This window comes from Micropterus dolomieu, linkage group LG15 (genome assembly GCF_021292245.1).
Source record: "Micropterus dolomieu isolate WLL.071019.BEF.003 ecotype Adirondacks linkage group LG15, ASM2129224v1, whole genome shotgun sequence".
Classification (NCBI taxonomy): domain Eukaryota; kingdom Metazoa; phylum Chordata; class Actinopteri; order Centrarchiformes; family Centrarchidae; genus Micropterus; species Micropterus dolomieu.
Genome location: NC_060164.1, coordinates 22,167,683 through 22,195,552, shown reverse-complemented (window position 1 = coordinate 22,195,552; position 27,870 = coordinate 22,167,683). Strand labels below are relative to the sequence as shown.

General features: G+C 39.5%; 1 protein-coding gene across 1 annotated transcript; it reads left to right on the top strand.

The window, feature by feature from the left end:
- The first annotated feature begins 22 nt into the window (after positions 1 to 22).
- Positions 23 to 25,396, top strand: mrps5 (mitochondrial ribosomal protein S5). Its single transcript, XM_046071276.1, has 12 exons — positions 23 to 107; positions 916 to 1,068; positions 2,386 to 2,511; positions 3,824 to 3,937; positions 4,657 to 4,776; positions 7,469 to 7,503; positions 18,139 to 18,229; positions 18,647 to 18,693; positions 19,414 to 19,471; positions 24,145 to 24,207; positions 24,465 to 24,601; positions 24,755 to 25,396. Exons 1-12 carry the CDS (start codon positions 59 to 61, stop codon positions 24,977 to 24,979), a joined length of 1,218 nt encoding a protein of 405 aa, XP_045927232.1. The 5' UTR covers positions 23 to 58; the 3' UTR covers positions 24,980 to 25,396.
- Positions 25,397 to 27,870: the final 2,474 nt, after the last annotated feature.

The window sequence follows — 27,870 nt, the reverse complement described above, 5'->3', positions numbered from 1 at the left end:
TAAACAGGCATAGCTCAGACACCTTGTTGTCCTCTGAAGGACCCTTCATAATTCAAACATGGCGGCGTCCGTAAGGGTGTGCTGTGCCCTCCGCATCACATTCGGAGGTGAATTATTCTTCTTATCTTCCACTGCCTCGTTGAAAAAGTTATATGTCGGAGTATATTTAGAGTATTTATGTTTAGAAGTGTGACTGTTTGGTTACGGTGAGTTGTGTTTACTGAAACAGGGCAGGCCTGTCGTGATCAGGGCTGTCAGCAGGCAGGTCTAAGCAGCAGTAATTTCAGTGCAGTCAGAAATCCTTCTTCGGTTTTACACACTTGTACAAGAAAATTGAATAAAGCCGCTGACATTACGTGTTTTACAGGTTGCGTGTTCCTCGCTGTCTAATAGTAATAATGGTAAACAGTCCCCCCCCCAACAAACTTTATTCAAAATTGTTTGGATTTTAATCTCGCCCTGCTTATAAGTAGATGTAGACGCTTTTGAGAAAATAGTTGTGCAATGGTTGAGTAACTTACATGCTTTAATTCGGAAAACACATTTGTTTCACCAGAACATCACTTTATTTCAGTGAAATCTCAGCTTTTATTAGGTTTTACTTTCCTCACTATCTATCTATGTCTTCTCTGGGTAGAAAACTTTTATTATGCAGTCTATGGTAGAAAACTGGGGAAGTGGCTGATGCTCTTTCTAAAGGAGAAGCCAATAAAAGCGTTGTGCTTGATTTGACGGTCTAATCCTTTAATTTATAATTTATAAGCCTGATGTTAGCTGTTGTCTTGGTGTGAAGTGTTTTCTGTGTGTGTATTAATTCATGTGTGTCTTTGTATGTTAAACCTGCTCGGCATTATGCACATAATCTAGTTCTGATACATCTGTCTTTCCTTTGGTGGATGACTCTCTCTCTTTCAGGTGCTGCACCACTCCGTGCAACATGGGGAGCAGTTCAGGTATCCCACTTTGCAAGTGGAGCCTCAGCTGCTTCTCTCCAAAGAAACCCTGCACCTCCACTGTTACCTGCAACAGTGTGGCAGCAAACTAGACATGGCAGCTTCTTCAATAAGTGTAAGTATTTGAAAAGCTTCCCATTATCCTTTCGCCATTTTAACTGTATAATTTATTGCTTCAAGTTGCTGTAGCTTCACTATGCTTTTCTAGTTGATCCAATACAATAATATTATAATTCTTGTAAACCAATTAGACCAAGGTGGAGACCCTTGGTAAACTTTTTTGAAGTTGTTGTGTTGTGAGTTTCAGTGACCCCTTAGTTTCACCGAAGGGAAATGATACAGCATGCAGTAGTAATTTAAACAATAGCATGGCAACTTCTAGTCCCTTTCCTGTTTTAACATGAAGAGAGAGTAGTTAGTTATCTATTAAGTTACAAGACGTGGATATTTTACAAGCACAGAACATGTAAAGCGAGAGTAAACACACCAGTGCAGACGTCATTCAGGACCACATTGGTTTTGTTTGTACGTCGTTAAAATGGCTCCTCCACATGCGGCGTACCTGCTGCTTTAATAATGAATCACAGTAGAAAATCCAAAAGACAAGTTCTATGTCTTTTCAGCGACTGTAAAAAACATACTGCTGAGGGAGAAATTCATCAGGGCAGACACATACAGGGAGAGAGAGACAGGATGAGTGGGGCACGCTGCTGTTTACAGCAGAGGTGTAGGTGTGTGCATGTGGAGAAAAGAGAACTGAAGGTAAAGGCAGCAGATTCAAGTAGCCTCGGCTAGTGATTAAACACTAAAAAAAGAAGGATAATGAAGTATAATTAAAATGGTGAAATAAGAAATAACCTAGGCTACTAAAAATAGAAATACACCCCGCTGATTTTCCCTTTAGCAGATGCAGGTACATGTTAGCAGAGCTTATTTGGACAACATGTCAGTTTGATGACAGCCTTTTTAAATGGGCATATATGGAGCTGCTATTTACAGTTACTCAGACATGTAAATGTGTTCTCTAAACATGTCCGCCTTGTGATCACAGGAATACGCACACATAAACATTGTGAAACACCAACAACCTATCGTGTTCCACTGAATCTGTATCTGGGCTCATATTTCTCCATGAAGAGTTTTAAAATATTTACTCTCAGCAGAGTTTTGGTGTACTAATTTATTTGCATTGTTTTCAAATGGGCCTTATCTGTTGATGTACTACAGGTGCTAAACTGGACCTGCGATACTGTATCTTCACTTTAGGTGCCAGGTCTTTGTAAACACGTGTTCAGCAAAGTTGTTGGTAGCCATTTGTCTCACAATCGTTGCTCTTTGTTTTCTGTTTTTACACTGATAAAATGGAGAAAATATATTGACTGATCTTTAGAGCTGTTTATGTTTGTTTGCTCATAAACGTGTGTGTTTACAGTGACGGCTGAGGAGTTGTGGAGAGGTGTGTTGGCGGAGTCAGGCGCCGGAGCCAGGAAGGGTCGAGGGAAGAGAACCAAACGCAAACTGAAGAGGGACCTGAACCGAGGACAGAGCATTGGAGAAGGTGAGACATCATCTGTCTGTCTTTCTTTTGGCAAGGGCAGGGCAATAAAACAATAATGATAATGATTGCAATATAATCTTCCTCAATAACAATGTAACAATTTTGCTATGTATTGTTAATAAATGTTTAATTTAATTTATTTGAATCACGAACAAATTAGCACTTAATTTTTCTATTAAGATGTTTATTTTGTTGAGGAAAAGGGACTGAAAAAAAATGTACTAAATATATAAAAAAGATTTTATCATGATGTTCTACCTCAGATTTGTGAAGTGATCCACTCTTTGGCATAAGTATTTGTCACGTTTGGACCATAAAGAGTAGTTTAACCACACAGTTAACCATATGTTTTTTTATTTAATTTTCACTCAGGAGCAAAAAAAAACTGCCTTTAAACTTGAAATAAATAAGGATTTGACATTTATCGTGAATTATCAATATCAAACAGTATGACATGTTTTTATCGCAATAACATCTTTGGACATATCGCCCTACTTTTGGTCTCTGCTTGATAACATTTAACTGCTAAAATTTCTCCTTCTTTTCTGTGAAGTTGTGTGCTGCTTTGCTGATGGACACGACACACTCAAATATTGAACAAACAATGTTGATGAATTTATTACACTGCTACTGCTAGGAGAGCAATTAGTCTTAATTCATTCTGCCTGTTCTCTTTTTCCTGTTTTCACTTTTCTTTTAAGAGGAACTATCAGTCTGCGTTCAGTCTCAGTCTCGATGTCACTGTCTTGTCAGCTTGTCTCTGCTCGTCTTTGCTTTCACTTTAATTAAATGTCTCTAAATTATTATTCAATCCCTACTCATGATGGTGGTGAAAAAGTATTAAATTATCTCATTTAAAATGAATCAAATTAATATTTTGTATTCAATTGTAATGTACTTAGGTATATTTAGGAATACTTATACTTAAATAATTCTGCTCATACCTCATAATCATGAGGAGTATTCTGGGTATTTCCACATAGCAAATTTTATACTGTCAAATTTTTTTAAACATGTAGACACCTTAAACTCAAATACATCTGTGGTAGATTACCTGTTTGTTGATGTACTGTATTCAAGTAAGATGTAAATTCTTTGTTATTCGCTCCTCTCTCAGTTCTTCATGTACTAATAACAAAAGACATGATGTACTCGCAATAAATAGGTTTATTCTATGTTTGTGCTGGAATTTATTTTCTAGCGTAAGATATATAGAGATCTTTCCTTCTCTTGCACCCTTTAAGTCTTCCTCTTCTTGTGTTCTCCAATTTCCTGATTGTTTTTTCTCTCTGGCTGTATCTTTAACCCACAGGTCGCGGCGGTTTTCTCTGGCCTGGTCTGAACGCTCCGGTGCTGAAGGATGGGACTCTGCAGAGCATGAGTCGAAGAGGCGAGACTGAGCAGCAGGAGGTGCAAGCTGAACTAGGTACAGAGGCAGAATGCACCGAATACTAACAAGCAGGCTTTAGCTTCTGCAAACACAGACGTACAAAATTACATCAATTATTTATCACATACTGATGCACCTTAACACTGCAAGACTGACAGGCCAATAGAAAAAATACCCCCAACATTTTTGTTCTCTTTAGCAAAGCCAAAGAGCAATTATTTTATGGGAAAATAGTCTTTTCAAGACCTACTAGGAAACAACAGCTTGGGAAATTATGTCTTGAAGAGCCCCTGTGGGGTTGTCTTGTCTAAGTTCAGTGTTGCTAAAACCCATTGTGTGTATCCTTAAGGTCTAACAAACGCCTCAAGTGCATTTCATTCCTTTTAAATTTAAATCCAGCATTGTTTACATCCATGTTTACTAGCTTGCAATTTCTGGGAAGTCAAAAACGCACGTGCTCTACTGAACTGTTCGGAACTAATACATGTACTGTTACGTGAGGACAAAAACTCCACAGGGCACCTTTTAATTTTGAGAAACATGAGCAGCAACAGCACCACTGGTGTGAGATGAGAAGCTACCAGTTTGTCTCCCCTGTGATCTCATTTGTTAACAGTAATTACACAGTTCATTTGACGATGACAAATAGCTTCAAAGTTTCATGTGTATCATGTGCTCTTGGAAATAAGTGGTGGCCTCGGCCTGTATGTTCTCGGGGCTTCAGCGCTAAATTTGTTGGTTGTGTCTTTCTGCAGTGCGACTGAGAGATGAGTGGGAGAGGAAGAGGAAGATGAAGGTGAAGAGGGAAAGAGGATGGACGGGAAACTCCTGGGGGGGCATCAGCCTGGGCCCCCCTGACCCTGGACCAAATGGAGGTAAACAAAAATGCAAACACTCACACAGTGTAGAAACATGTAAATGTTGGATGGATGATGCAGTAGAGGAAAAGCCTATTAGGACTGATGAGAATGTGACTAAAGTGGGACAATTTCCTAATTTTGAAAGACATCCCCCCCCCCTTTTTTTCTTGCTGTTTGTCTTTCTCACCCAGAACTTTCTCATACTTACGCTCTCTCCCTTTTTCCCTCTCTCCATTGCTTTTTATTCCCCTCCCTCAACTTTCTGCCTTCTTCAGGTTTTCTATCCCTTTCTATCTTTATCTATCTCTTTTTCATTCTTGTTTCCTTCTCTCCTTTTCCTTTCAGTTACTTTCCATCACTTCTTCTGTTTATCTCTTTCCTCCCACTCACTCTTGTCTTTTTTTCTTCTCTGTTTTTGGGTGAGAAACCTAAATGACCACACTGTTTCATTCACATTTAGCACTAGGGATGACAATGTTGGTTGGTCAGTCACCTACTTTGGTCCCAACTGAAAAATCTCAACAACTATTGGATGCATTGCTAGGAAATGTTGACTCCTTACTGTTAGTCAAGCGCAATCATCAAATAAAATTTCTTGTTGTCCGACACCTGAAAACTCTTATCAGCCTTATCTAGGGCTAAACGACTTTGAAAAAAATATCTAATTGCGGTTATGTTTACTAGCATTGCAATTACAATAGGATTTGCGATATTGGACGGAATGATAATTTTTACATAATTATTCTCATTTTCATTGAAAAACTTAATTTAAATGATTATAGTGTGATTTTTTTTTTTTATTTATTTTTTTTTTGCAAATATCTGTACCAAACAAAGATGTTTTCTTAAGTCTAGAATATGATGCGTAGGCCAGGACATCTCTGCAACATGACAATATTTAATTTAATATGGCATTTTCACACATGGCATTTTGATTTTGATTAACTGTTCAGCCCTAGCCTTATCTGTACTTTATGTTAAGTGCTAATTAGCAAATGTTAGCGTGCTAACACCATAAACCAACTCAGGGAACGTGTTGGACATTATAACTGCGAAACATCAACATGCTAGCATCATCAGCACTCTGGTGGGAGCATATAGATCGAGTACGGCCTCACAGAGCTGCTAGCATGGCTATAGACTCTTGTTGTGTTTTTTTAAATAAGTCAAGTGGGTCTGACTAATGAGTTTGCAGATGCAAAAGTCTATGTACATAAATGGACATAATCAGGATCCAGACCCAGTGGCATTCACTGCAGTTTTTATTTTCATGTACTATATTGCCTACCAGTTGAGTTCAACTAGGCTGCTCTAACCTTTCAGATTAACTGCAGGCAGAGACAAAAAACAGCCAGCACCTGTGAGTTTGTCTGACCGATTTAGTAAGAAAAACACGAGAGAGTAGCAGGAAGTCTATGTAGTGCCCGGGGGTCATTTTGTAGAAAAAATATTGGCGGACAGATTGGTAAACCAAGCAAATTCATTAAAAAACTGTACACGGATTATGAAACTAAGTGAACGGATTGCTAAACTGAGTGCGTGGTTTAAGGGAAACTTTGCTTCTGGAATATGCATCTGGCATTCAACATAAACACGGGGAATAGACACGGCCAATGCCATTATTAATACTATTAGTTACACCTGTTGGTTTTCCTGCCTTGCCTTATAGGTGGTTTTGTTTTTTCCTCATGATCTTTGTTTTTTAATTGACGGCCAGCTGTACAACGAATTCAATCAGTTTTCCCCTCGCCATCTTTTCAGCTGTGCCTGCTCTACCAGGAGGATTTATATCAGAACTTTGCGTTGAGGTTGATGTATGTAATATCACTTTCAACACTTTATTACAGTCCTGAGGAACACCTCTGGTTGAAATCAACCTGATTCACTGATGGAGCTGCTAGCCTGCTGTTCCCAGCCCTATTACACTGTTGGATTTAAACTTTGATCTTTGCTTGAGTTTAGTCCAATTACCTCAAATTGCCGACAGATGAGGGACGAGGCTTTGCGATCGCAAAGCACATTTTCTTGCTTCTTGCTCCATCTTCTTGTAATCAAGTGTCTTCTTTGCTCGCTGTTCCTTTCACATCCTCCTCTGGTTTCTTTTATCTAATTTCCTATTGATATTACGTTACGTATTACGCCGTGCTAACAAGCGCTCACACAGTGAAATACACTCGCGCTCTCACCTGCATGTACTAACACTTTCTGTCGCTCTCACTCACACACACAATGCACACTGGGACTGGTGACTGTGATGTAGTGAGAGCTGTAACTAGGTTGCTCGTCTCTGATCAGGTTTAGTTTCTAACAGATGGTGAGCTAATGTCCCAGCTCAGGGGTGTGTGTGTGCGTGTATGTGTGTGTGTGTGTGTGCGTGCGTGCGCGTGTTTAAGCGAGAGAGAGAGAGACTGTGTGTGTGTGTTCTCTCTCCTTGGAGCCTTTGAGTCAGCTCTCCTTTGTTTGTTGTTAATTGGTTAGAAGTGAACAGGCTGCTGTTGGGAGACTAACACCCTTCAGAGGTCACTGACAATGAAAAGTGTCAACTCTTTACACTGCTGCAAGGACATCTGGGTATTTGTTACGCTAGCAGGAGTCTGGCTTAATCTGTTTACAGGGTCTGTGAGTGTGTGTTCTTTTGCCGAAATATGTTTGTGTGTAGAAGCTTTTTTTAATCTAAACATCTTTCTTTCTTTTCCCCTCTCCACAGAAACCTACGAGGACTTTGATTCACGTGTCATTGAGGTGAGTGTCTCTCTTTCTGTTGACTAAACAAACCGACATAATCAAACAGAAGCTTGACTTGTCAGCCAAATTGTTCTACTTCGACCGTGTAGAGCGCTGCATCACAAGTTTATATGTTGTATTTTTCTACTTACATATTCATTAATTCTGTTATTTTTACTTTTTTATTTTTTTCCTGAAACATTTCCTGTCAAGTAGCCTTGAAAAAAATGGATGTTGTTCCAAATAATTACACACAATGATCAGTCAACACATAAAATTAGACAGCTACATCGATAGATACGTTATTGATCCTGAGGGAAATTTAGCTACTTTCAAAACTGATTAAAATATTAAGAAAACAGCACTGAATTTGTATGAAAACACTACCATTCCGCACACAAACATATTAACTATTAACTATCATAAAAGTGTCACATTAGATATATTGAGAAAACTAAGAAGGCCTCATAGTGGGGAGCTGTTTTCAGGAAACACAAAATGGTGGGAAATCCAGTGTTGCGTGTACACATGGATGGTGTTGGAGGCACATTTTCTGAGCAAGGATAGCTGCAGTTGAGCATTAAATGTGATGTTGTTTTGCAGCTGCAGTGTGGGGAGATTACAGTTCAGTCATGACTTGTTTTTTTTAGCGCTTCCTGAGGCCAAATAGTGTAATTTCTAGAAAGTCACATTTGCATTCATGTTTGAAACATAGGAAATGATTTCATCAACCCCAAAGCAGTGTTCACTCACACACCTAACTGTCTACCCTGCCAAAAAACAAAAAGATTCTACAGAAGGGAGCTCATCCAGACCTTTTCAGACCTGAAGAGAAATTAGCATGTTTTAAAATAATACGTTAATAGGTAGTTATGGATGATTCATATTGAGAAAAATCTTGTTTTGAAGTTAGAGAAATCACCTCTTCTCAAATGAGAAGTGTTATCATGTTTTTATTAACACCAAATCTTCAAGCTAAAGTTGCAGTGGCCGAGTAGTACTAACTGAAAAAGATTAAAGAGGGAGAATTAGCTGTATGGACAGACCCAGATCATTTAGATTCTCTCTCTGTCGTACTGTTTTTGTCTTAATTCAGTTAGCACTAATGGACCCCACTAAACTAATGGGGGTAATGCCACAAGGTCACACTCATGTACACAGAAGTTTAATGCAGGAAGACCCAAATGTGCACCTGCCCCACAAACGCACACACTAACTTGCACAGGGATACCCATGCACAGGTTTAGTCAAATACACATTCCGTACAAAGACTTTCGCACCGTATCCACACACACACAACATCAGATTGTGTGTGTGTCACATTGCTAGTCTTCCCTCACCCTCCTGCCTGCATAAATAAGAATGGTGTCACAGACATTAGGCTTCCCCCTGGAAACAGACGCTTTTATGGTGCCATCTCCCTCTATAAATATATCTTATATGTGTGTATCTCGGTGTGTGCGCCACCACTATAAATTCAGGCCTAATGAAATGAAAAGGGCTTACTGGAATGAAAGCCTTGTCTCCCAAGGACGATGATGCCGGCATGCCATTACTGAACACTTCCGAGAGGGAGGGAGGGACAGAAAGTAAGGGAGGTAGAAGGAAAGTTGGGAGAGAGACAGAGGAAAGTGAAAAGATAGAGGAGAAAGGTTAAGGATATTTATTAAATCTATATATTCAAACATATTTAAAACATGGACTCCTATAAACTGTTCGGGATGTAATGATAATTATTTACTGTAAAATATACTTATGGTTGGGTATTGTTGGGTACATTTTACAATACTATTGGTATTACGTTACACACGTTCAGGTACAGATACCATAATGATACTTTTTTCCCATACTTTATATTACATGCATATATTTGAGGAAACATGTTTTTTTTTTTTTGTCTTTTAACAAAAAACATCTAAATCAGCCCCACAAGAACTTAAGTTACAAAATTAACTTTAAATTTGTCAAAATTTGAATTTAAATCCTGTCTTTATGATTCTGAACAGACATTTGATGCCAACTTCTCTTACTTGACCGTTTTAAGCGCTCAGTGCTACAGACATATTTCAGTCGAGTTCCCAAAATCATATTGAGGTTTGACGACCAGCTTTAAAATAGATGCTTCAAAATGAATCATTTTAGCTGTATAGATTCAAATGTTTACATCTAAAATTTGGGGTACCTAAGGGATTATTATATTCTCTGAAACATTTCTAGTGCAGGATTTTGTGCGTCAGTTGTGTGTGACAAGGTCTTAACCCAGATAACTATATTTATTACGTTACTAAATTAAAAGTTAAAAGTAGTGGTAATCTTTCCAGGTGGTTGGTAAATTTGGGTGTCAATCAGCTAGTTTATACAGTATCCATTACAAGGCTAGTTTATGCAATTTCTACTTGTTAAATAAAATGAAGTTCAGGTGAAACTAGCAAAATATTAAATCGCATTCATCAATATTACACATGTGTTATCAATATGAACCTGACCCATTGTGGGGAAAAAAACAGTGAGTCAAATTTACAGTGTGTAATGTGAGATGGAACACCTGACTTTGCAGCTCCCCTCAGCTTTATGGAGCTTTCTGCTGTCTTTAAGTACATCTTTTGGTTTTCCAGCCCTCAGCTTCACTGTTTTGGTTTAGTCTCACTGCTCTCATCAGTGTTGTTTGCAGCAGTAACTGTTCTGAAAAATATCTAATAAATCCACTGTATGCTACCTGCCCAGCACCAAAGTTTGGTGGAGTTTCTTGAGAGAAAGTTAAACAGTTAAAGAAAGACTCTTCTTCTTTTCAGTATCAAACATCTAACAAAGCATTGCAAGCCTTCTGCTAACTGCTATTGGCGGTCTTTATGAGTAAATGAACACAAATACAGCAATTTCATGGTAGTAGTCTTCTGTTCAGTAACGAGACACAGCGAAATATTTCTTTAACTATAAATCAAAACCCAGGCCGGAGAGAAGTATGGCGGGAGTCCAATTAACCCCTTGCATTGGCTATAAACCCAGCTTCACATGGACCAGAAATCTAAATAAATACATTTTGTTGATGCTCCTACATGCTGGATGTGTAAAAGCAAGGTAAAATTTAAAAATATGTCAATGTTGTCTTTATAAATTGTTGTGCTGCCCCTAAGAGGGTAAAATAATAAATAAATAATAATAAATGCAGGATCAGGTAGAGGTGTGTTAGGGCATGCAAGAATACATCAATTAAAAACATACACAATAATGTATACATGTAATCCAATACAATAACTTACAAACTACTGCCTCGAAAAAATCTGCATGTCTGTGGTATGGTCTCAGTAAGAAGTGCAATCAGTTGGACCTTCGAGAGATGAAAAGGAGAGCGAGGGATGACAGAGAGCAGAGGTAAGAGTAAAGAAAAGGAAGGGAGGACAGTTAGAGTGGCAGAAAGAAGATGTTCATGGCCTCTCTCCAAGTACAGCAGCCACTTGGACAGGACTCAGTGATTTCATTAACAGAGATGGAACGTTGTCTGTGTCAGAACAGGGGTTTTTCTCTTTTTTCCGAAGTCAACAACCTTGAAAGTTTTGCTGAAAGTAAACAGACAGCTGGCCGGATGAGAGAAACTTTGCAAGGACATTCAATTGGATTAAATGTTGTGCCTAGTGGAGCTCACCGAGGCACCCACAAAACGTAACATCTAAAATTCATTTCACATAAAGGGTATTAATACAGCTTGATAATTAATTTGTTAAAAGCATTACTTGTGATTCTGGCTTTTAAAAGTTCATATCCTATCTCTTCTATATGTGTAATTTGAAGAAATAAGATCCTGCTGCAATTCATGAAGATGTTTTGTAATTCAAGAAACTACTGTTGTTTTTGTCTTAACAACATCAAAGATTGCCACTTTAATTATAGTACTTAAGATAATAGAATTTCATGTACTTTCTATTCATACATTTGAAGATTAAAGCCTTTCTTCAGGAGCAGGATGGTTTGTCAAAATTTATTTGGGAACATTGCGTTCATTAAAGTTCATCGAAGTATACACATCATGGTGCATAATAGTTTGTTTTAAAGCACACTTTCCAAAATAGTTAATTATAAGTTTATTTTAGCCACCAGTTGAAATGATGTTAAGTAAAATGTAGGCCTGTTAAAGAAGAACAGAAATGAATCATGAAGTCTATATATTCACTTAATTTGACTGTAAATTGCTGACAAACAGCTGTTTCAATTAATTGTGAGAAGTTCTGTTGTAAGAGATTTATTTACAATTTTAACTGGTTTAACTTTTCCTACATAGTTCATACACCATGTGGGAAAAGTTAAGTTTAAATTATTGTGGACTTATTTTCTCTTTACTATTACAATAACACACACATTCACTTCTGTATGATTTGCATGACACATGGTTTCCTGAGCCTACAGGATTTCTTAAAATACTTCACAACAGACTTTTATTTTGATGGTCTGTGTCTGAGATTTCGGCCATTATTACCTATTTTTAGCCCAAGTTTTTAAATTAACACAGATTGTAGACATAAACAATTAGCATAAAAATAGAAGAATTTTAAATCTATGAACTATAATGTTCAAAAATATCAGAGCAGGTCCTGAGAATAAATAGGCTACATGACCATGATATTAAGTACTGATAAAATGGATGTAATGTATTAAGTCAGATATTAAAGCTACTGTAGGCAATTTATTTCAGAAGCATTTTGGAAATTTTCTTTACATCCTGACAGCAATCAGTAAATCAAATGCTTTGACACAAAAAAAATCCAAAATCCAGTATCTATGACTCTTGCAGGACAGTAATAAGTATGGTCAATTGGCTGGCCTAGCTTCCTTAACTAGCTACCAGCCTAACTAGCTACCAGCCTAACCAGCGCACTCTGCCCGGGCACTCATGCACATGAAATTGTATTTGGGGGGTGTGGCTTTGGAGGCTTGAATGGGGGTGGGTGGGATTTTTTTGGTTGGATACCTTCTTCTTAGTTTCTCCAACGTTACCTACCCCAGTGTTGATATGTAATAATTCTACAACAGGGATTTGTCCTCTACAGCACAGGATGGAAGAAATCCTTTCAGTTGTGCTGGAGTAACTAGACTCTTTAAACTGTTCAGTGTTTTTGCAGAGTCAGGACATCAACAGCACTTCAGAGAAGTGTTATGCATTATTGGAGGCTTGTGCTCTCGCAGCACCTTCTGCTTCCATGTGGTGAAAACTCTCCCCCTGCGCTGCAATGTTACAGACAGATACAGATAGGGAGACATGCAGCAGCAGATTGAGAAAATAAGAGATAAAACAGAAGTGAGAGTGAGCTAGAAGCATCCTCCCACCGCCATGCTGTCGCTCATCTGGTGGGAAAAAAATCTCATCTGCCCATCTGCTCTGCTGCTAGTGCTGCGCCAAAAACTGCTGCTTCTTCACCTAAAATGAAGAATGCAAAGCCCAAAAGCTCAACATCACCAGAGACATTCACACACACTTCTATTAGAAACTGGCTGTAAGTAGCTAAAAGCCAAGTTGAAACATGAGAATTAATAACTTGTTGAATTTTGATTTACGAAAACAGCGTTTGAGATCCCATCTGGTCGGGATTCCATGATCTGTAATTACACACAAGCGGAATGCTTACGCTTCAATTTAAGCGATAGAAAGAACTAGTAATTACTGTATACACTTAATGTATACGTGTTTGTTTAAGGTAGAGAAAGGTAAGAAAACATTACAAGTCTGTGGACCTAAAGAGAGACATCACCACGTGTGTGTGTGTGTGTGTGTGTGTGTGTCCTGCAGGGTTGTGTTTTCAATGTTTGGTGTGTGCTGCTACCCTGACCCCAATCCTGCTGCGGCCCTGCAGTCAAATTATAAATCCTTTACTGAAATGTGTGTTATATAACTAGCGAAGCTGAAGGCAGATCTTGACTTTGAAGTTCCATCAACTGAAATTCAACACTGTTCGGTCACTTTACGCTTTCTCTCACTGATGAAAGCGTTAAGGTGAACTGTGGGGCGGGGAGGGCTTGGCCCTGAAAGGCTGCCGGTGATCTATGTACAAGCTGCCCGTAGAAAAACATGGCACAATAGATATAAACAGACACATAGCACATGTGGATCCACTTAACGGTGGTTCTTTTGAGATACTGAGCGGAAAATTGGCTTTGGTGGATGTTTTGATGATAGAGGTTTAGTTTTATGCTTCTAAACTTTTTCTTTTTGACTTTTATCATTGGTTTTAGGGTCAGTGTGTAAAATTTATGTTTGTGCCTAATTGTTGATACTTATTGATACTGTTGTATAAAGGGGTTTGCAATATAAATTGTCAATATGAATTCTCCCACTGTCTCGTTTGCCATTGTTTCTGGTTTTCTCTCTTTCTTGGTTTTGCCCATTTTTCTTACTTCATTTTCTTACTCTCTGTTTGTCGCGCTCGCTCACACACAGTCACACTCACAATATGAGCAGCGAAAGCTTTAAAATCTCAGAAGTAATAAAAGTCATGTTTGCTTTCGTGTCTTTTCCACAGGTTGAATAAATATTTGATGATGGATTTTATTGAATGTATTTTCACTTCTTCACTTGTCTTCTCACCTCACTGTTGGACTAAATATTCTTGTATCTGTGTAGAATTTTAGATGCACTGTTGGGTGTTTACTATTAACATAACATAAATTCAGTACACCACCACAAACAGAAATAACCACAGTATTTTAAAGTTGTTGTTTTTTTTCCCACAACAACAAAACAGATACCGGCACAAAAACAAAACCCACCCACTACCACACAGCCTCAGCAAAGCTAGCACACCTCCAGAAGACGCAACACAGATTTATAAGCCAGTGTTCAAATGACATCTCTGACTTTTCAGAAAAAAAACCTTCACAAAGATAATATTTCCTGCAGAGCTTCTTTATGAAATCACATTAGATTATACAGGTCTTCATATTATTGTGTACAATAAACCCTGTTTATTTTAATGAAAACTAATACCTGTCACTGTAAATTGCATCATTTCACTCTTTTTATAATTAAAGCTGCACTAATCAAAATGTTTATATGAACAATGGATTGAAAAATTTTCACTTGGAAAGCATTTTAGTAACATACAAATGAGATATCTCCCTCAGGAGTTATTGGAGCTAAAAAGAGTGTTTATATTGGACTCGTATTCGCCAAGAAGCTAGCCGTTAACATGCTAACGTTGCTCCATATCTGTGAGATGTGTAAACAGGCAATTATTTGCTATCATGTTTGCCATAACAACGTTATAAGGTTATAATTCATAGCTTGTTGTGAAATTCTAAAGAATCAAATTAATGCAGCTTTAACTATAAAATGATAAAATAGCTATAGTTGGCTTATATGCTTAAAACTACTTTTTTTTCACACATTGTGTGAAGAAGAGCACGCCATGAAAATATCTCAGCAGTGCTCTAATTATCTTAATTAACTCAGCTTAATTACCTCATAAGTTGTTAGTTTTATATATCACAGTGAAATTCAGCACATCCGCTCACACTCGATGTTAGATTTGTGGTGCATTTATATCTCCGCTACAGAAACCTTCTACTCTTCTCACACTCATACTCAAAACACCATAAAGTCTCTGTTTCATAATTTATTATTTTTCTCTCTCTCTAACACACACACACACACACACACACACACACACACACACACACACACACACATTGCATGCACCTATCTGCATGCTCAATAAAACACACCCAAACTGTTCGTGACAGAGACCTTTTTACTGTCTGTTGTTCTGCTGTGTCACTCTGCCTCCTCTTCCCCTTTTTCTGTTTCTGTTGTTTTCTTTTCTTCTTTCTGACCGTTGCATCTCCTCCTTGGCCCACTCTCTCTCTCTCTTCACTGGTCAACTCCACACCTCCTCTTTCCTCCTTTTTCTAATTTCTTACACCTTTGCTCCACTCTCATCTTCCACTCCTTCTTCCTGTGAGTGGTGTATCAATGCTGCCCCCTGGTGTTTCCAAAGTCATATTGCAGATAATTGATCGTACTATAATTGAGACCACGATACTTGTTGGGGCAGCTTTGTGGGAACCAAAAAGCTAGATCTCACAAGTTGAAAGCGCTGTTTAAGGGTTAAGACTTAGTTTTAGGGTTAGGAGTAGAATCAGGTTAGAGTTCAGGTTTGGTTAAGGCATATTGGAATGCATTATGTCAATGACGGGTCCCCACAAAGATGGTGACACAAGGGTGTGTGTGTGTGTGTGTGTGATGGATGACTGTGAGCTCTGCTTACTAACCAATCAATGAAGGTCACTTTAATCTGGACAGGCATTCCAGACACACACGCGCACATACATAAATGAAATGCTTTAAAAGTCTGTCGTAGAAGAAGCTGTAGCACAACAACATGAGGGAGGTCTGGGATGGCATGAAAACCATCACAGGCTGCAAGAAGAAGGGCAGTATGGCAGGAGAGGGGGATGCTGGGAGAGCAAACCAGCTAAACTGTTTTTTTAACAGGTTTGATACTTCACACCCCCATGTCCATCACCCCCCCCCCCCCAATGCCACCACCATGTCCATCACCACCTGCAGACCACCCCCACCCTCCACACACATGGACAGTTCAACACCCCTCCCCACCACCATCACCAAGGATCAGGTGAGCAGAAAGCTGAGGAGGCTTCGTCCAAGGAAAGGAGCGGGCCCGGACAGAGTGTGTCCAAGGATGCTTAAAACCTGTTCTGCTGAACTGGGGGAGCCACTCCAGCATGTCTTCAACCTGAGCCTGCAGCTGGGGAGGGTGCTCTGGAAGATGTCTCATCCCGGTTCCAAAGAAAAAACACCCCAGGGAGCCTGGTGACTTCAGACCAGTAGCACTGACATCACACATCATGAAGACCTTTGAACGGCTGCTGCTACATGTCCTCAGACCCCAGGTTCACCATGCACAAGATCCACTGCATTTTGGATACCAGGAGAAGGTGGGCGTGGAGGATGCCATCCTCTATCTGCTCCACAGGGCCTACTCACATCTGGACAAGGTGAGCAGCGCTGTGAGAATGGCGTTTTTTGATTTCTCCAGCGCCTTCGACACCATCCGGCCGCTCCTGCTGAGAGACAAGCTGACAGAGATGAGGGTGGACCCACGCTTGGTGACATGGATTACAGACTACCTAACAGAGAAACCGCAGTACGTCAGACTGAAGGGCCACACGTCAGACACTGTGGTCAGCAGCACCGGAGCACCACAGGGGACCGTGCTCTCTCCTGTCCTCTTCACCTTGTACACATGCTGAAATACTCAGACGATACTGTGATAGTTGGCTGTATCAAGGATGGACAGGAGGAGGAGTACAGGAGCCTGGTAGAGGACTTCGTGAGGTGGTGCAGGACCACCCATCTGCAGCTGAACACCTCCAAGACCAAAGAGATGGTGGTGGACTTCAGAAGGAAGAAACCACATCTCCAACCTTTGTCCGTCGAGGGGGTCGATGTGGAGTTGGTCAGGACTTACAGATATCTGGGGCTGCATCTGGATGACAAGCTGGACTGGACAGAAAATATGGACACTCTCCACAGGAAAGGGCAGAGCCCTCTGTACTTCCTGAGAAGACTGGGGTCCTTAAACTTCTGCAAAAAACTGCTGCAGATGTTTTACCAGTCTGTGGTGGCCAGCGTCCTCTTTTATGCTGTAGTTTGCTGGGGAGGAAGCAGCAAGAAGAGAGATGCCGGTCGACTGGACAGACTGGTGAGGAGAGCTGGCTCAGTGGTGGGCTCAGAGCTGTCCATATTGGACAACACCAACCACCCTCTGCACAACACCTTCATCGACCAGAGGAGTGTGTTCAGCTGTCCCAGCCCAGCTCCACCAACAGACTTAAAAACTCTTTTGTCCCCCTGGCCATCAGACTGTACAACAGCTCCTAGTCATGGCAGGGAGGACAATAGACAAAATAACAATTTCTACCTCCATCTGCACTCCATTTTGCACTGTTTACTGTTTTTGCACTGTTTTACTGTGTTATAAGTTATTTTAATTCTTTAATAATTTATTAAATTTAATAATTTTCTATTTTAACATAGGTTTAATGTATGTTTAACGTATGTATGTTTCATATGCTGCTGGATACTTGAATTTCCCTCGGGATAAATAAAGTATGTATCTATCTATCTGTAGTGTTAAATCTGCAGATGTTTTCACACACACACTTCTTTTTGTCAGTTTAATAACTATTGGCCTGATGAGCACTGACACAAGACACTGGACATTTTGAAAGGTTTGCTGTACAAGAATATTTAATGATTATAACATGTTATCTACATTATGAGCCACATATAGTTGTATTAAAGCTGTGGTTGGCAAAGTTGGACAGTAAATAAGAGACAAAACACCCCTTCCCTCAAGCCTCCCCAGAACACAATTTAATGTGCAGATAGTGCACAGAGAGAGCAGGGAGGTAGACAGGCAGATAGGCCAGCCAATCATTTCAGGCCGTCCTGTGACTTTGACAGATACCAGATTTTTTTAAATGTTTGTCAGAGCATTTGATTTATTAATTGTTGCCAGGATGTAAAGGTAATTTCATCCTCCTTCTTCTACCTTAAGTAGGTTTAACATGATGGCGAAGCAGAGCTGAAAGCGGCCTGTAGAGGTTCGTTGTTGTTTATTTTTGTTTAATGTCATTTTACAGGTGAAGAGTGTGTTCAACATGACCGCCAAGGAGGGCAGGAAGAGGTCCATAAGCTGTCTGGTCGCCGTTGGAAATGGCAACGGAGCTGCAGGTTTGACACTGATAATTAAGCATAGATCATGACTCTGGGAACAACTTTAAAATTATATATAAAACTTTGAGTTCTAAAAACATGGAACAGATCCAGAAATGATTTTGACAATTTGAATGTTTTTACAAAAGTTGAAAAATATCTTAGAAACCCTTCAGCGTCTATAGATGGGGAATGCAGGAAATGGTTTTGACAGTTTTTTAGCTCTTCAGAAGTGCGCGGCAAAAAAAAATAAAACTGCTGAGGAAACTCCTGAGATTCACCTGCCTTCAGCCTCAGCAACAAACAATACCATGAACTTTTCTTCAACTTAATCTCTTTTCTGACACACTGAGCTCCTCTGCCAGTGTGACCTTACAGTGTTATTCATTTTACTCTCAGAGGTGTTTTAAAACTGACTCTCCCTCCCTCCACCAGGTTTTGCGTTGGGTAAAGCGGCAGACAGAAACACAGCTCTGAGGAAGGTACGACTTCTCATTCTAAATAAAATAATCGTTAAGTCAGTTTTTGTGTTAATATCCCCCAGTTTGTGGCTTTTGTAATGTCTTGTGTTGTGTGTAGTGTTTTGTCGTATCTTTTTACATGTTACAACACTGCAAAAACTGAGCTCTCGAAAACAAGAAAATATTATATATAATATTAATTAAGATATGCAAGATATTTTGCCTTCAATTAAGATAATAAATCTTACTAAGATTTTAGTTTTTGCAGTGATGTAAAATCAGACATTGAGCACCCCCATATACAAAATGGCATGATCCTTGTTTCAGTGCGAAGCTTCGACTGTGAGATTGGCAGTCGAATCAGGCTCCGCTCATCGAAGCATCGAATCTTAGACTATTCGGCGTCAGCCCTACCACATTACAATTTGTTGGCCCTCATTTTATGCATACAATCCAAAGATCAACACAAAAACAACTGAATTGCTATGTGGCTTAATTAGCTGATATTTGCTCCCATCAAATTTTTGTAATACATTTTGTGTATTACCCTGTGTCTGATTCAATCCTGGTACATTAGAGACGTCATAAAATCTACTTAACCTGGGGCGCTTAGTGACAAATCCCCAGACCCTTTCCATGTTAGAGTCCCTGTAGAGTGTTCTGCTAATATAGTAACATAATTCAAACTTTCCATCAACAAATGACACTGTTTTTGTTTCTGCCTTTAACTGTGATCTGCAGGCCAAGAACAGAGCTATCCACTACTTGTACTATATAGAACGATACAACAACCACACCAGTAAGTGATTGTGTATGTCCTTCATTCACTTTTCCTCCTAAACCTTCCCCATCCTCCTCCTCTTCCTCTGTTCATTCACATCCTTCCTTTTCATGTTTTCACCGCCCTTGAGCCACTCGAAGTGTTTCACTGCCTTCTTTTAACAACATAGTTTCTGATATGTTTTGTCCATCAGTTTGGAAATTTACAGCTCTAAATGCATCAATATGTATGAGCCCGGCTGCGTGGCTATAAAGAAAATGCTAGTCTGAGAGGTGAATCAGAGCATTAGCTAATTCAAAACTCTTCTTTTTCGCAATTTGTGTACAAAAACAGCACCATAGTTCTTGTATGTATCCAAATTTGACCCAGAATCCAAAAGTTAATTGTAGGAATGCACCGAAATGAAAATTCTTGGCCAAAGCCAAAACCGAATATAATGAAATACTTTCCTGAATACTGAATACCAAACAAGGTGTTTCAAATTTTTTCCATTTATTTTGCCTTTCTTTTTACTGTTGCATAGATTAAATAGTCAAAATGTGCTTTTTACTCAGTGTTTCCCACAGGATTTGGAGAGACTATGGTGGGTGGGTCCGAGGCCCGAGAGGGTCCGAAAAAGGAAATTACATGTGTCCGGTTACTTTTAATGGACACATGTAATGTTTTATGCTATCTTTGAATATAATCCAATTAATCTTATTTCCATACTGTATAGACACCTTATTGTGAAAACCGGACGTTGTCACATGTGTATCCTTGCTCTAAATTTATAAAGTCCGACCCAGTATGATAAATGTTGTATGTGGTTCTCATATCGTGTAACATGAAGACTTCATAGCCTCTCTTCAGGTAGGACTCTCCACCTGAAACACTTGTCCTTGTAAAGAGAGAAAATGACAGGATGAAGTTGCCAACCTGCCTGTCAGCTCGCACTGGTCCATTTCGGTGGATTTAACATAAAGGCTTGAGTACGTGTGCACTCCAAATGTAGGTGTGGCTAGATTAATTGCCTTCTCATAAACGAGTGACAGAAACACTAAAAGCGGGTCAGACCGTTTGTTTTGCAAGAAGTCAGCCACAGATGGAGTGGATCTGTTAGGAGACAATTCAGCGGGACAGTGTCTGCAAATGGCGATTTTTGCGTCTTTCTCAGACACTTAAAAATGCTTCCACACTGCCGACATGTTAACGTAATTGTTCTGTAAAAATTTTTCGGTATTATGACTTATTAGGCCGAACACCGAAAGTGCTTTTTCTGCTATTTTCTGCCGATTAATTTCGGTGGCTGAACATTCGCTGCATCCCTAGGTAATTAATAGGGATGAGCGAGTACAGCATTATCTGTATCTGTGTTAACCATATGAATTATCTGTATCTGTACTCGGACTGGTCGGGGCCTAACCCGGAAGTGGGTGGAATGTATATGTTTGCAGCGGTGATGTGGAGAAACTCTTGACTATGGCGATCCTACAGAGACTGATTAAAAGCCATAGGCTAATGTTGCCTACAGGTTTTTACAGTACAGCAGGATCAGCCCTACTTACTTCCTTTAAATGTGTTTAATATTTTTTATTTGCTCCCAGTCCGTTTCATACACCCTGATGCAGCCGTTAAAATAAATGGGTTTATGAGCAGTTTGGTAGGGATATTGAAATACTGAATTTTAATATGAACATAGGCTAACATCTGTTTAGGTTAGTATAGCTTTCTAAGGCCTACTATAGAGACTGTATTCATGTTCCGTCCCACCTTTTGCGATGTGGGTGCAAAAGGTGGGACGGTGAGCACATTTTATGGCATGAATGGAGTTTTCGTTTCATTGCTTTATGAAGTTAATTTAGAACAATGTTTGGAACACTTTTGAGTGTGTTAAATAAATTAATCTCATTTTTGAAGTGGCGACAAGTTTTTTTAAAGTGAGGGAGAACGGCCCGAGTCTTTTAATGTGGAAACGCCGACACACAGCCGAGCTGAAAGAATAAGGCTGATAATTTTTATACAGCTCATGAGAACACTTTTTATCAACGCATTATTATAGACTAAGCCTGTTCATTTAGACATTCACACTGTCAGCGACTTTCTGTCTCCCTGCATGTGTCAGATGCGGGCATGCTACTGTCGTGTTTCTGAAGTGTTAAAGTTTAATCCTCGTTCGTGAGCAGAGCGGGACACAGCAACACAATAAATCTGTATGTGTGTAGGGGAGGGGCGCTGTGACTAGCCTATCACAGAACACAGACACAGTCAGCTACCCAATGAGGATTTTTATTCAATCCGAGCACAGATATTGACTCGTATTACTCGTATAATACTTGTACTCGGCAAAAGTGCTTTATCCGTACCGGATACTCATTTTAGCCGAGTATCCGGCTCAACTCTAGTAATTGATTTACGCTGTAGACCGCGTTAATAATTTTCTCAACATCATAATCTTTAGCTTTCACGTCAGCAGCGTAAGTAATATAATTTTAAGCTCATTGATTTTGTATGCAGTTGATGACCTTTTGTTCTCATGATTCAACTGGTTTAATGCTGATCCAAGCTATAGAAGGGCTCCAACTGTGAATCGCATAACAACATCCAAAGGAAAAATTCAAAATTAATGGGACTTAACTTCCAGGACCTGGGGTGTCTAGAATAGCTTCTCCTCCACTTCACACCTTTTTATTACTTCCACTTCTATGGTTTCCCCTTCTACCTCATAACCATCTCTTTTAGTCATACTGCCCCTACTCTTTTCTTATTTTCCCCTTCTTCCTCCTTAATCTCATCCACTACGGGGGCTCTTTCTCCCGATTCCTCTTTCCTCTCCCCTCTTGTCTACCACTGTCTGCTTATATCACCTGCTTGTACTCTACAAGTGACAAAAAAAGATTTGTGAAAGGTATCAGAGTTAAAATGCATTGCTTGTACTTTATTATTGTAAAATGCCATTTGGCTGCTGCTGCTGCTGCAGGAGAGCAAAGCCAGAAAGATTAATGTGTATGAGTCATCAACTCTCCACTGCGCCCACCGGAGAAGAAAGTTAGCTTCCTGCTTTGGCCCCAGACCAGACACAAAGTGTCTGTGCAATCCTATATTTCCACCCAGTTTGAGCCTTGAAGCCAGCTCTCACCGTGCGACCATCTGCAACCTGTCTGGACCGTTATGTGATTGGTTGTTTGTTTAGTTTGTAACATAACATAACATTAAATTTAATGACAGATCAGACAGCATCAAAGTAATTTTGTCATCATTCCTCTGTCACCTTTCAAGGGACACTCACCGAAGCCATTGTCGCCTTTATTGGGAAAAGATTTTTTTAACCCAGCTGTTTGTTTCTAACACGGTCAATGTTGTGAATGCATCAGCCGTCACTGAATCCAGGGACCAGATTACCTGCAGGCCGGTAATCACTCAGGTTTTGGTGGCAGTCCAGATCTGGGATGTCTTCCATCAGAAGATTAACAGTTGTCGTAATTGTTATGCTGTTTCAATGTGTTGGGTCGGAAAGTCCAACATCTGGACAGCTCCGAGTTGGCCACTAAACATGTTTTGATGGGAAAACAAACCTGATCTTTTTTTTTAAAAGGAAAACATAAGGGAGGTTTGTAAGTTGGAGAATTGGTAAGATCTGACAGATGTTTTAGCTCCCCCGACTTTCCACTTGTTGTTCTGGGCACTAGTATTCACACTCTCTCAGGACCAGGTGAATATTCATGTGGCTACAGTGGTGATCAGTAGAAATAATTGAACAATCCAAAGCCAAACAGAATTAGAATAAATTTGAATGTGGCAGCGAGTTTGGTTGTTTTTGTTTTGGGCATTTCCAACCTTTTGGACTGAACAACCAAACAAACCATTGTCAGTTCTTTTTGTTTTGGCTTCAAAGTCAGGGTTGACTTTTAGATTGGAGTTCTTGATTGAAAAAAAAATCCTAATATCTGAAATATATGTGCCAGGGAAGAATGTGTTTTTGTCTGCTTTGACTTTGTCGCTTTTTAGATCTGTGAGTCATACACACTCTTCTAAATGAACCTGGACCTCCTGCAGCCACAGCAAATGCTCAGCTCCCTCTGTGGTATGCATGTGTGTGTATTTGACATTTAGGTTTGCATTTTAGATTTCTTCACCCAGCGGGATGTCTTCTTAGCACCAAATGTTCTACTGCTTTTACTGCTTCTCTTCCGTCCTCTCCTTTTATTCCTCCCATCCATAACTCCTTCCTCTATTATTGTCACAGCATCCAAGTGCAAAACGTACTTCATTAGGGGTATTAAATTCCAACTGGATGTCTAGAGGACACAGGGACGGCAGTCAGTGAGGTGTTTTTAAGAGTTGCACAAGAGCAAGATTTTAACCTCAAGCTGTGGGGCTTTCTCAGGATTAATTTAGCAGCACACAGCTCCCATTCAGGGACTGTGTTTCTGAATAACTTATTAGCCACAGCTGCTGCAGTGAGCAGGAGGCGCTGGCAAGTGGAAGGACATCTGGTGGGCAGGTAGAGAAACACAAGACCTGAGGGAGAACAGGAGAAAAGATGCATAACAAAACACAAGTGCCTTCACTGGCACAATACACGCGAAAATAATTAGAATTTTTGTCCTGTTTATTATGTACCAGTTTGGCTGTTTTGTTCTCTCCCTTTCCCCTGGTAGATGTCCAGCGTGCGTAATTGTGTAATTCAGTCGTTGTCTTTCCTCTCCCAACAGTTTATCATGACATTGAATCCAAATTCAAGAGGACAACGCTCCGCATGAAGAAACAAAACGAAGGTGCGTCTTGAATTGCTAAGTATTTTGTTGGTAGAATATTGGTTAAGTTTGGTGTTGAGGGAATATAGTGCTTTGTTTCAATGGATTTTTTTTTTTCTGTGGTTGTGTGTGTGAAAAAATTATAGAGAAATTACTATATTACACTGGATGTCAATATTAAAAAATGTACGCATACCATAATAGAAAACTTAGCATTGTTCACCAAAATCAATGATATCAATGTGTGCATGTTTGTGCTTGATTCTCTGTCTCTGCAGGTTATGGTCTTCACTGCCACCGGGCGGTCATCACTCTTTGCAGGCTGATCGGCATACAGGACATGTACTGCAAAGTAGAAGGATCAGTCAATCTCCTCAACATCACCAGGGCCCTCTTCACAGGATTAGCCAATCAGGTGAGGTCATGTTGTCATAGTGGGAAGGAATGTGGGAGTTTTCAGGAATTTGTTTTTATTGCTACTTGAAAAAGCACCGCACAATAAAAGAGAAGTTAGGACCTGCTGAGTTTGGAGTCTCCATAACATCTCTCCTCTTCTTCCACTCTGCAGGAAACCCACCAGAAGCTGGCGGACAAGAAGCAGCTCCACGTCGTCGAGTTTCAGTCGCAGCGAGGGCCGCTGCCCATGGTGGTTGCGAGTCCTAAAGACGGGGCACGACCCAACCCGGAGCCTGAGGACGAGATCCCCAACACCCGTCTGCACTGGGACGACGTACGAGCCGCACAGGGAACCAAACGCTCGATCTGGGCGGGTGTCAAGCGCACCATCTGGTAGTGTGGGAGTGGGAGATGAACCACAAGACAGATGATTGGACTGATAGAGGCCACAAGTGTCAGATTGAGGGTCGGACTTTTGGCTTTGTCCAGAAAAGCTAAAAAATATCTGTGGAAGAAGAACATTTTTTTCTCAAGCAGAATATCAGTTTTTGTTAATTATCTATCAAATCTAGTGGATTGTGATTGTTTTGTCAACTGAGGACTAAATTACATGTTTCTCAAACTGAAGGCATCTCATCTGAAAACATAATTCTCCGGACACACCCAGAATTGACGCTCAGCAAAATATTAACTCCCAAGATATCAATGTTTCCTTTATAACTGTAAAAGATTATTCTAGTTCCCTATCCACATGAAATTGTTGCAACATGCAGCATGTACTAATGGAATAAAGTATGGATCTGTAAAAACGTGATATGTACCTTTCTGTCTCAGATGCATTAAATAATGTCTTGTTATGTACTCATCCTCCGTAACAGAAAGATTACCAGTTTGATCATCAAAATAACAGAGCTTTATTTATAAAAAGTGATTTTTCTGGACTAGATGTCTTTCACGCTAAGCTACTGATTGTCTAGACAAACAAAGAGCTCAAACACTGAAATTAAGATTTTCTAGGGGACTCGGGATCTGATAGAACTGTGTGTTTTCTAACATGGTTTGCACCTTATTTGTTTTAAATAGGGTTTTAGTCTAATTGTAGGGGGAACCAGACTGGTAATCAAGAACAAACTAGCTTTTTCCAGTAGTTGAGGCATTCTCACAAACAGGCACTGTTTGTGCCTGTGTTTTTAAAGGAATAGTTCCACATAATTAGATGAGAAGATCTACCACACTTAACTATGGAGCAGATGTTTGGCTTTATTGCTAAAACGGGTATTACCTTTATTGCTAAAACATGAAATGGAGCCGGGATAGGAGACGTGCTGGCCTAGCATATAGGCTGCTCCTGGCTAATATCCTGTCTGCATTAATTGGGACTCGGTTAGACCAAGCAACAGGAAGTCCGACTGTTGTGCCCACATCTTTACAGAGACCTGCTATATCGACATCCCAGATCATGCACTTTCTGGGCGGCGGTAGATACTGAAATAGGTACATAAATTAAATATATTAAGAAGAAGAAGCTCATCTGAAATTTTACAAGGTTAATGATTATGAATGTTGCAATTTGCGGTAAAAGAAGCCAGTATGGAAGATTTTATTGGACTTTAATATTTGTAACCCACAGAAAACAATCCACAAATGTGTACTATGATGCGCAAAAATTTCACTATCTACAAATATGTATTTTTACATTTGTGATGTGTAAAATCATATCCACAAAAATACAGTTATTTTTTAATATCTCCTTAGTGTAATTGATGAAGATATCCGTTGTGATGTGGATGAGAGTCTGTGACCTGACAGACAGGAACATCAGCCTAAGGAGTGTTTCACATGCTTACATTTCTAATTTTGTAATTTCTACCGTCGTGTTATCCAGTCAGTCCTTTCTTGTACTTTTCTGCATCATCATTATGACATGGTCTGTCAACAAATTACAGGATGAACAGTAAAAACGTAACTGTGAATCCTGTCCATTCTTCTACAATGTATAATTTTATGCTGTTGAAATATTTATGCCATATTGAAAAAGTGCATCCTTGTGCATTTTCAATCATTGTCATCAAAACATTAGCCATAATTTACATCAGAAAACACTTATAGTGTTACTATACAATACTGTTATATTGATAACATGACTAAACATTTAGACTATCTTGCTCGTAAACAATGACACAAAGACTTGCCATTCTGGTGGCACTGACATGTTCAATGACATAAAGATTTGCTTTTGAGAGTGTTGTGCTGTTTGTTCGATATGTTTCGAGAAATGCGCTTACTGTTTTGCAAATGTTAGGGATGGTTCGAGAAATGTACCAAAGCAAGTGAGAAAAACTTTAAGTGTGCATTTAAAGGTTCAGTGTGTAGGTTTTAGTGGCATCTAGTGGTGAGTGTTGCGAATAGCAACCAGCGGTTCATGGTGCATTCACGTGCATTTCCCAAGTTGTGAAGTTCTTCTTCATTGTGTGTTTATGTGCTCTTATGTCGGAATGTGGAATCAACATGGACGCTACTACAAAGATCAGTAACCGCTCGCCCCCTGTCTTTTCAAGCATACAGGAGAAGAGGTGGCCGACACGATCTGCTAAATAATACGATTGGGTCTCTATTTGTTCAAATTTCTTTTCTTTTCTTACTTCAGTCGACTACTGCTACTACTATTTCTTGTTCTTCTTCTTCTTCAAACATCTTCAACGTATTGACAAAATGCACTCTGTAGAGCCGTTTGTCCATTTGGACTACTGTAGAAACATGGTGGCGCAACATGGCGACGTCCCTGTAAGAGGACCAACAATATATGTAGATAGAAATGCTCATTCTAAGTTAATAAAATCATAACCGTCCATTATGTTTTTTTACATTGCATTTCTGTCAATAGAGCCTCCCAAATATTACACACTGAAACTTAAACACTGGAAAATAAAATGTAAATACCTTACAATAGTACAAATTATGGTTATAATATATCTTAAAATTCAGCATTTTTTCAATTAAATTCTTTTTTCAATATGAAATCAAATTGAGAGACAAACTCTTTTACTGTATAAAACCTATAGTAATCATTAGCTGATGCTTTCTTTCTAAATGATAATTATGTGAAAATGACAAGTTAATTCTAACTAAACTAATTTGCCCATTATCTAGGTAATGGTGAAACTGTGGGAATGGGTTGAGTGTCTTCACTATTAGGCCCCATCCACACTACTATGTTTTCGAATTAAAACGGAGATCTTTTGCTACGTTTGCACCTCCCATCCAGACTACAACGATGAGAACGAAGAC

Coding starts and splice junctions, on each gene's coding strand:
- mrps5 (XM_046071276.1), top strand. CDS start 59: ATGGCGGCGTCCGTAAGGGTGTGCTGTGCCCTCCGCATCACATTCGGA. Junction 2,512..3,823: donor AGGACAGAGCATTGGAGAAG/GTGAGACATCAT, acceptor TTTAACCCACAG/GTCGCGGCGGTTTTCTCTGG. Junction 24,602..24,754: donor TCACAGGATTAGCCAATCAG/GTGAGGTCATGT, acceptor TCCACTCTGCAG/GAAACCCACCAGAAGCTGGC.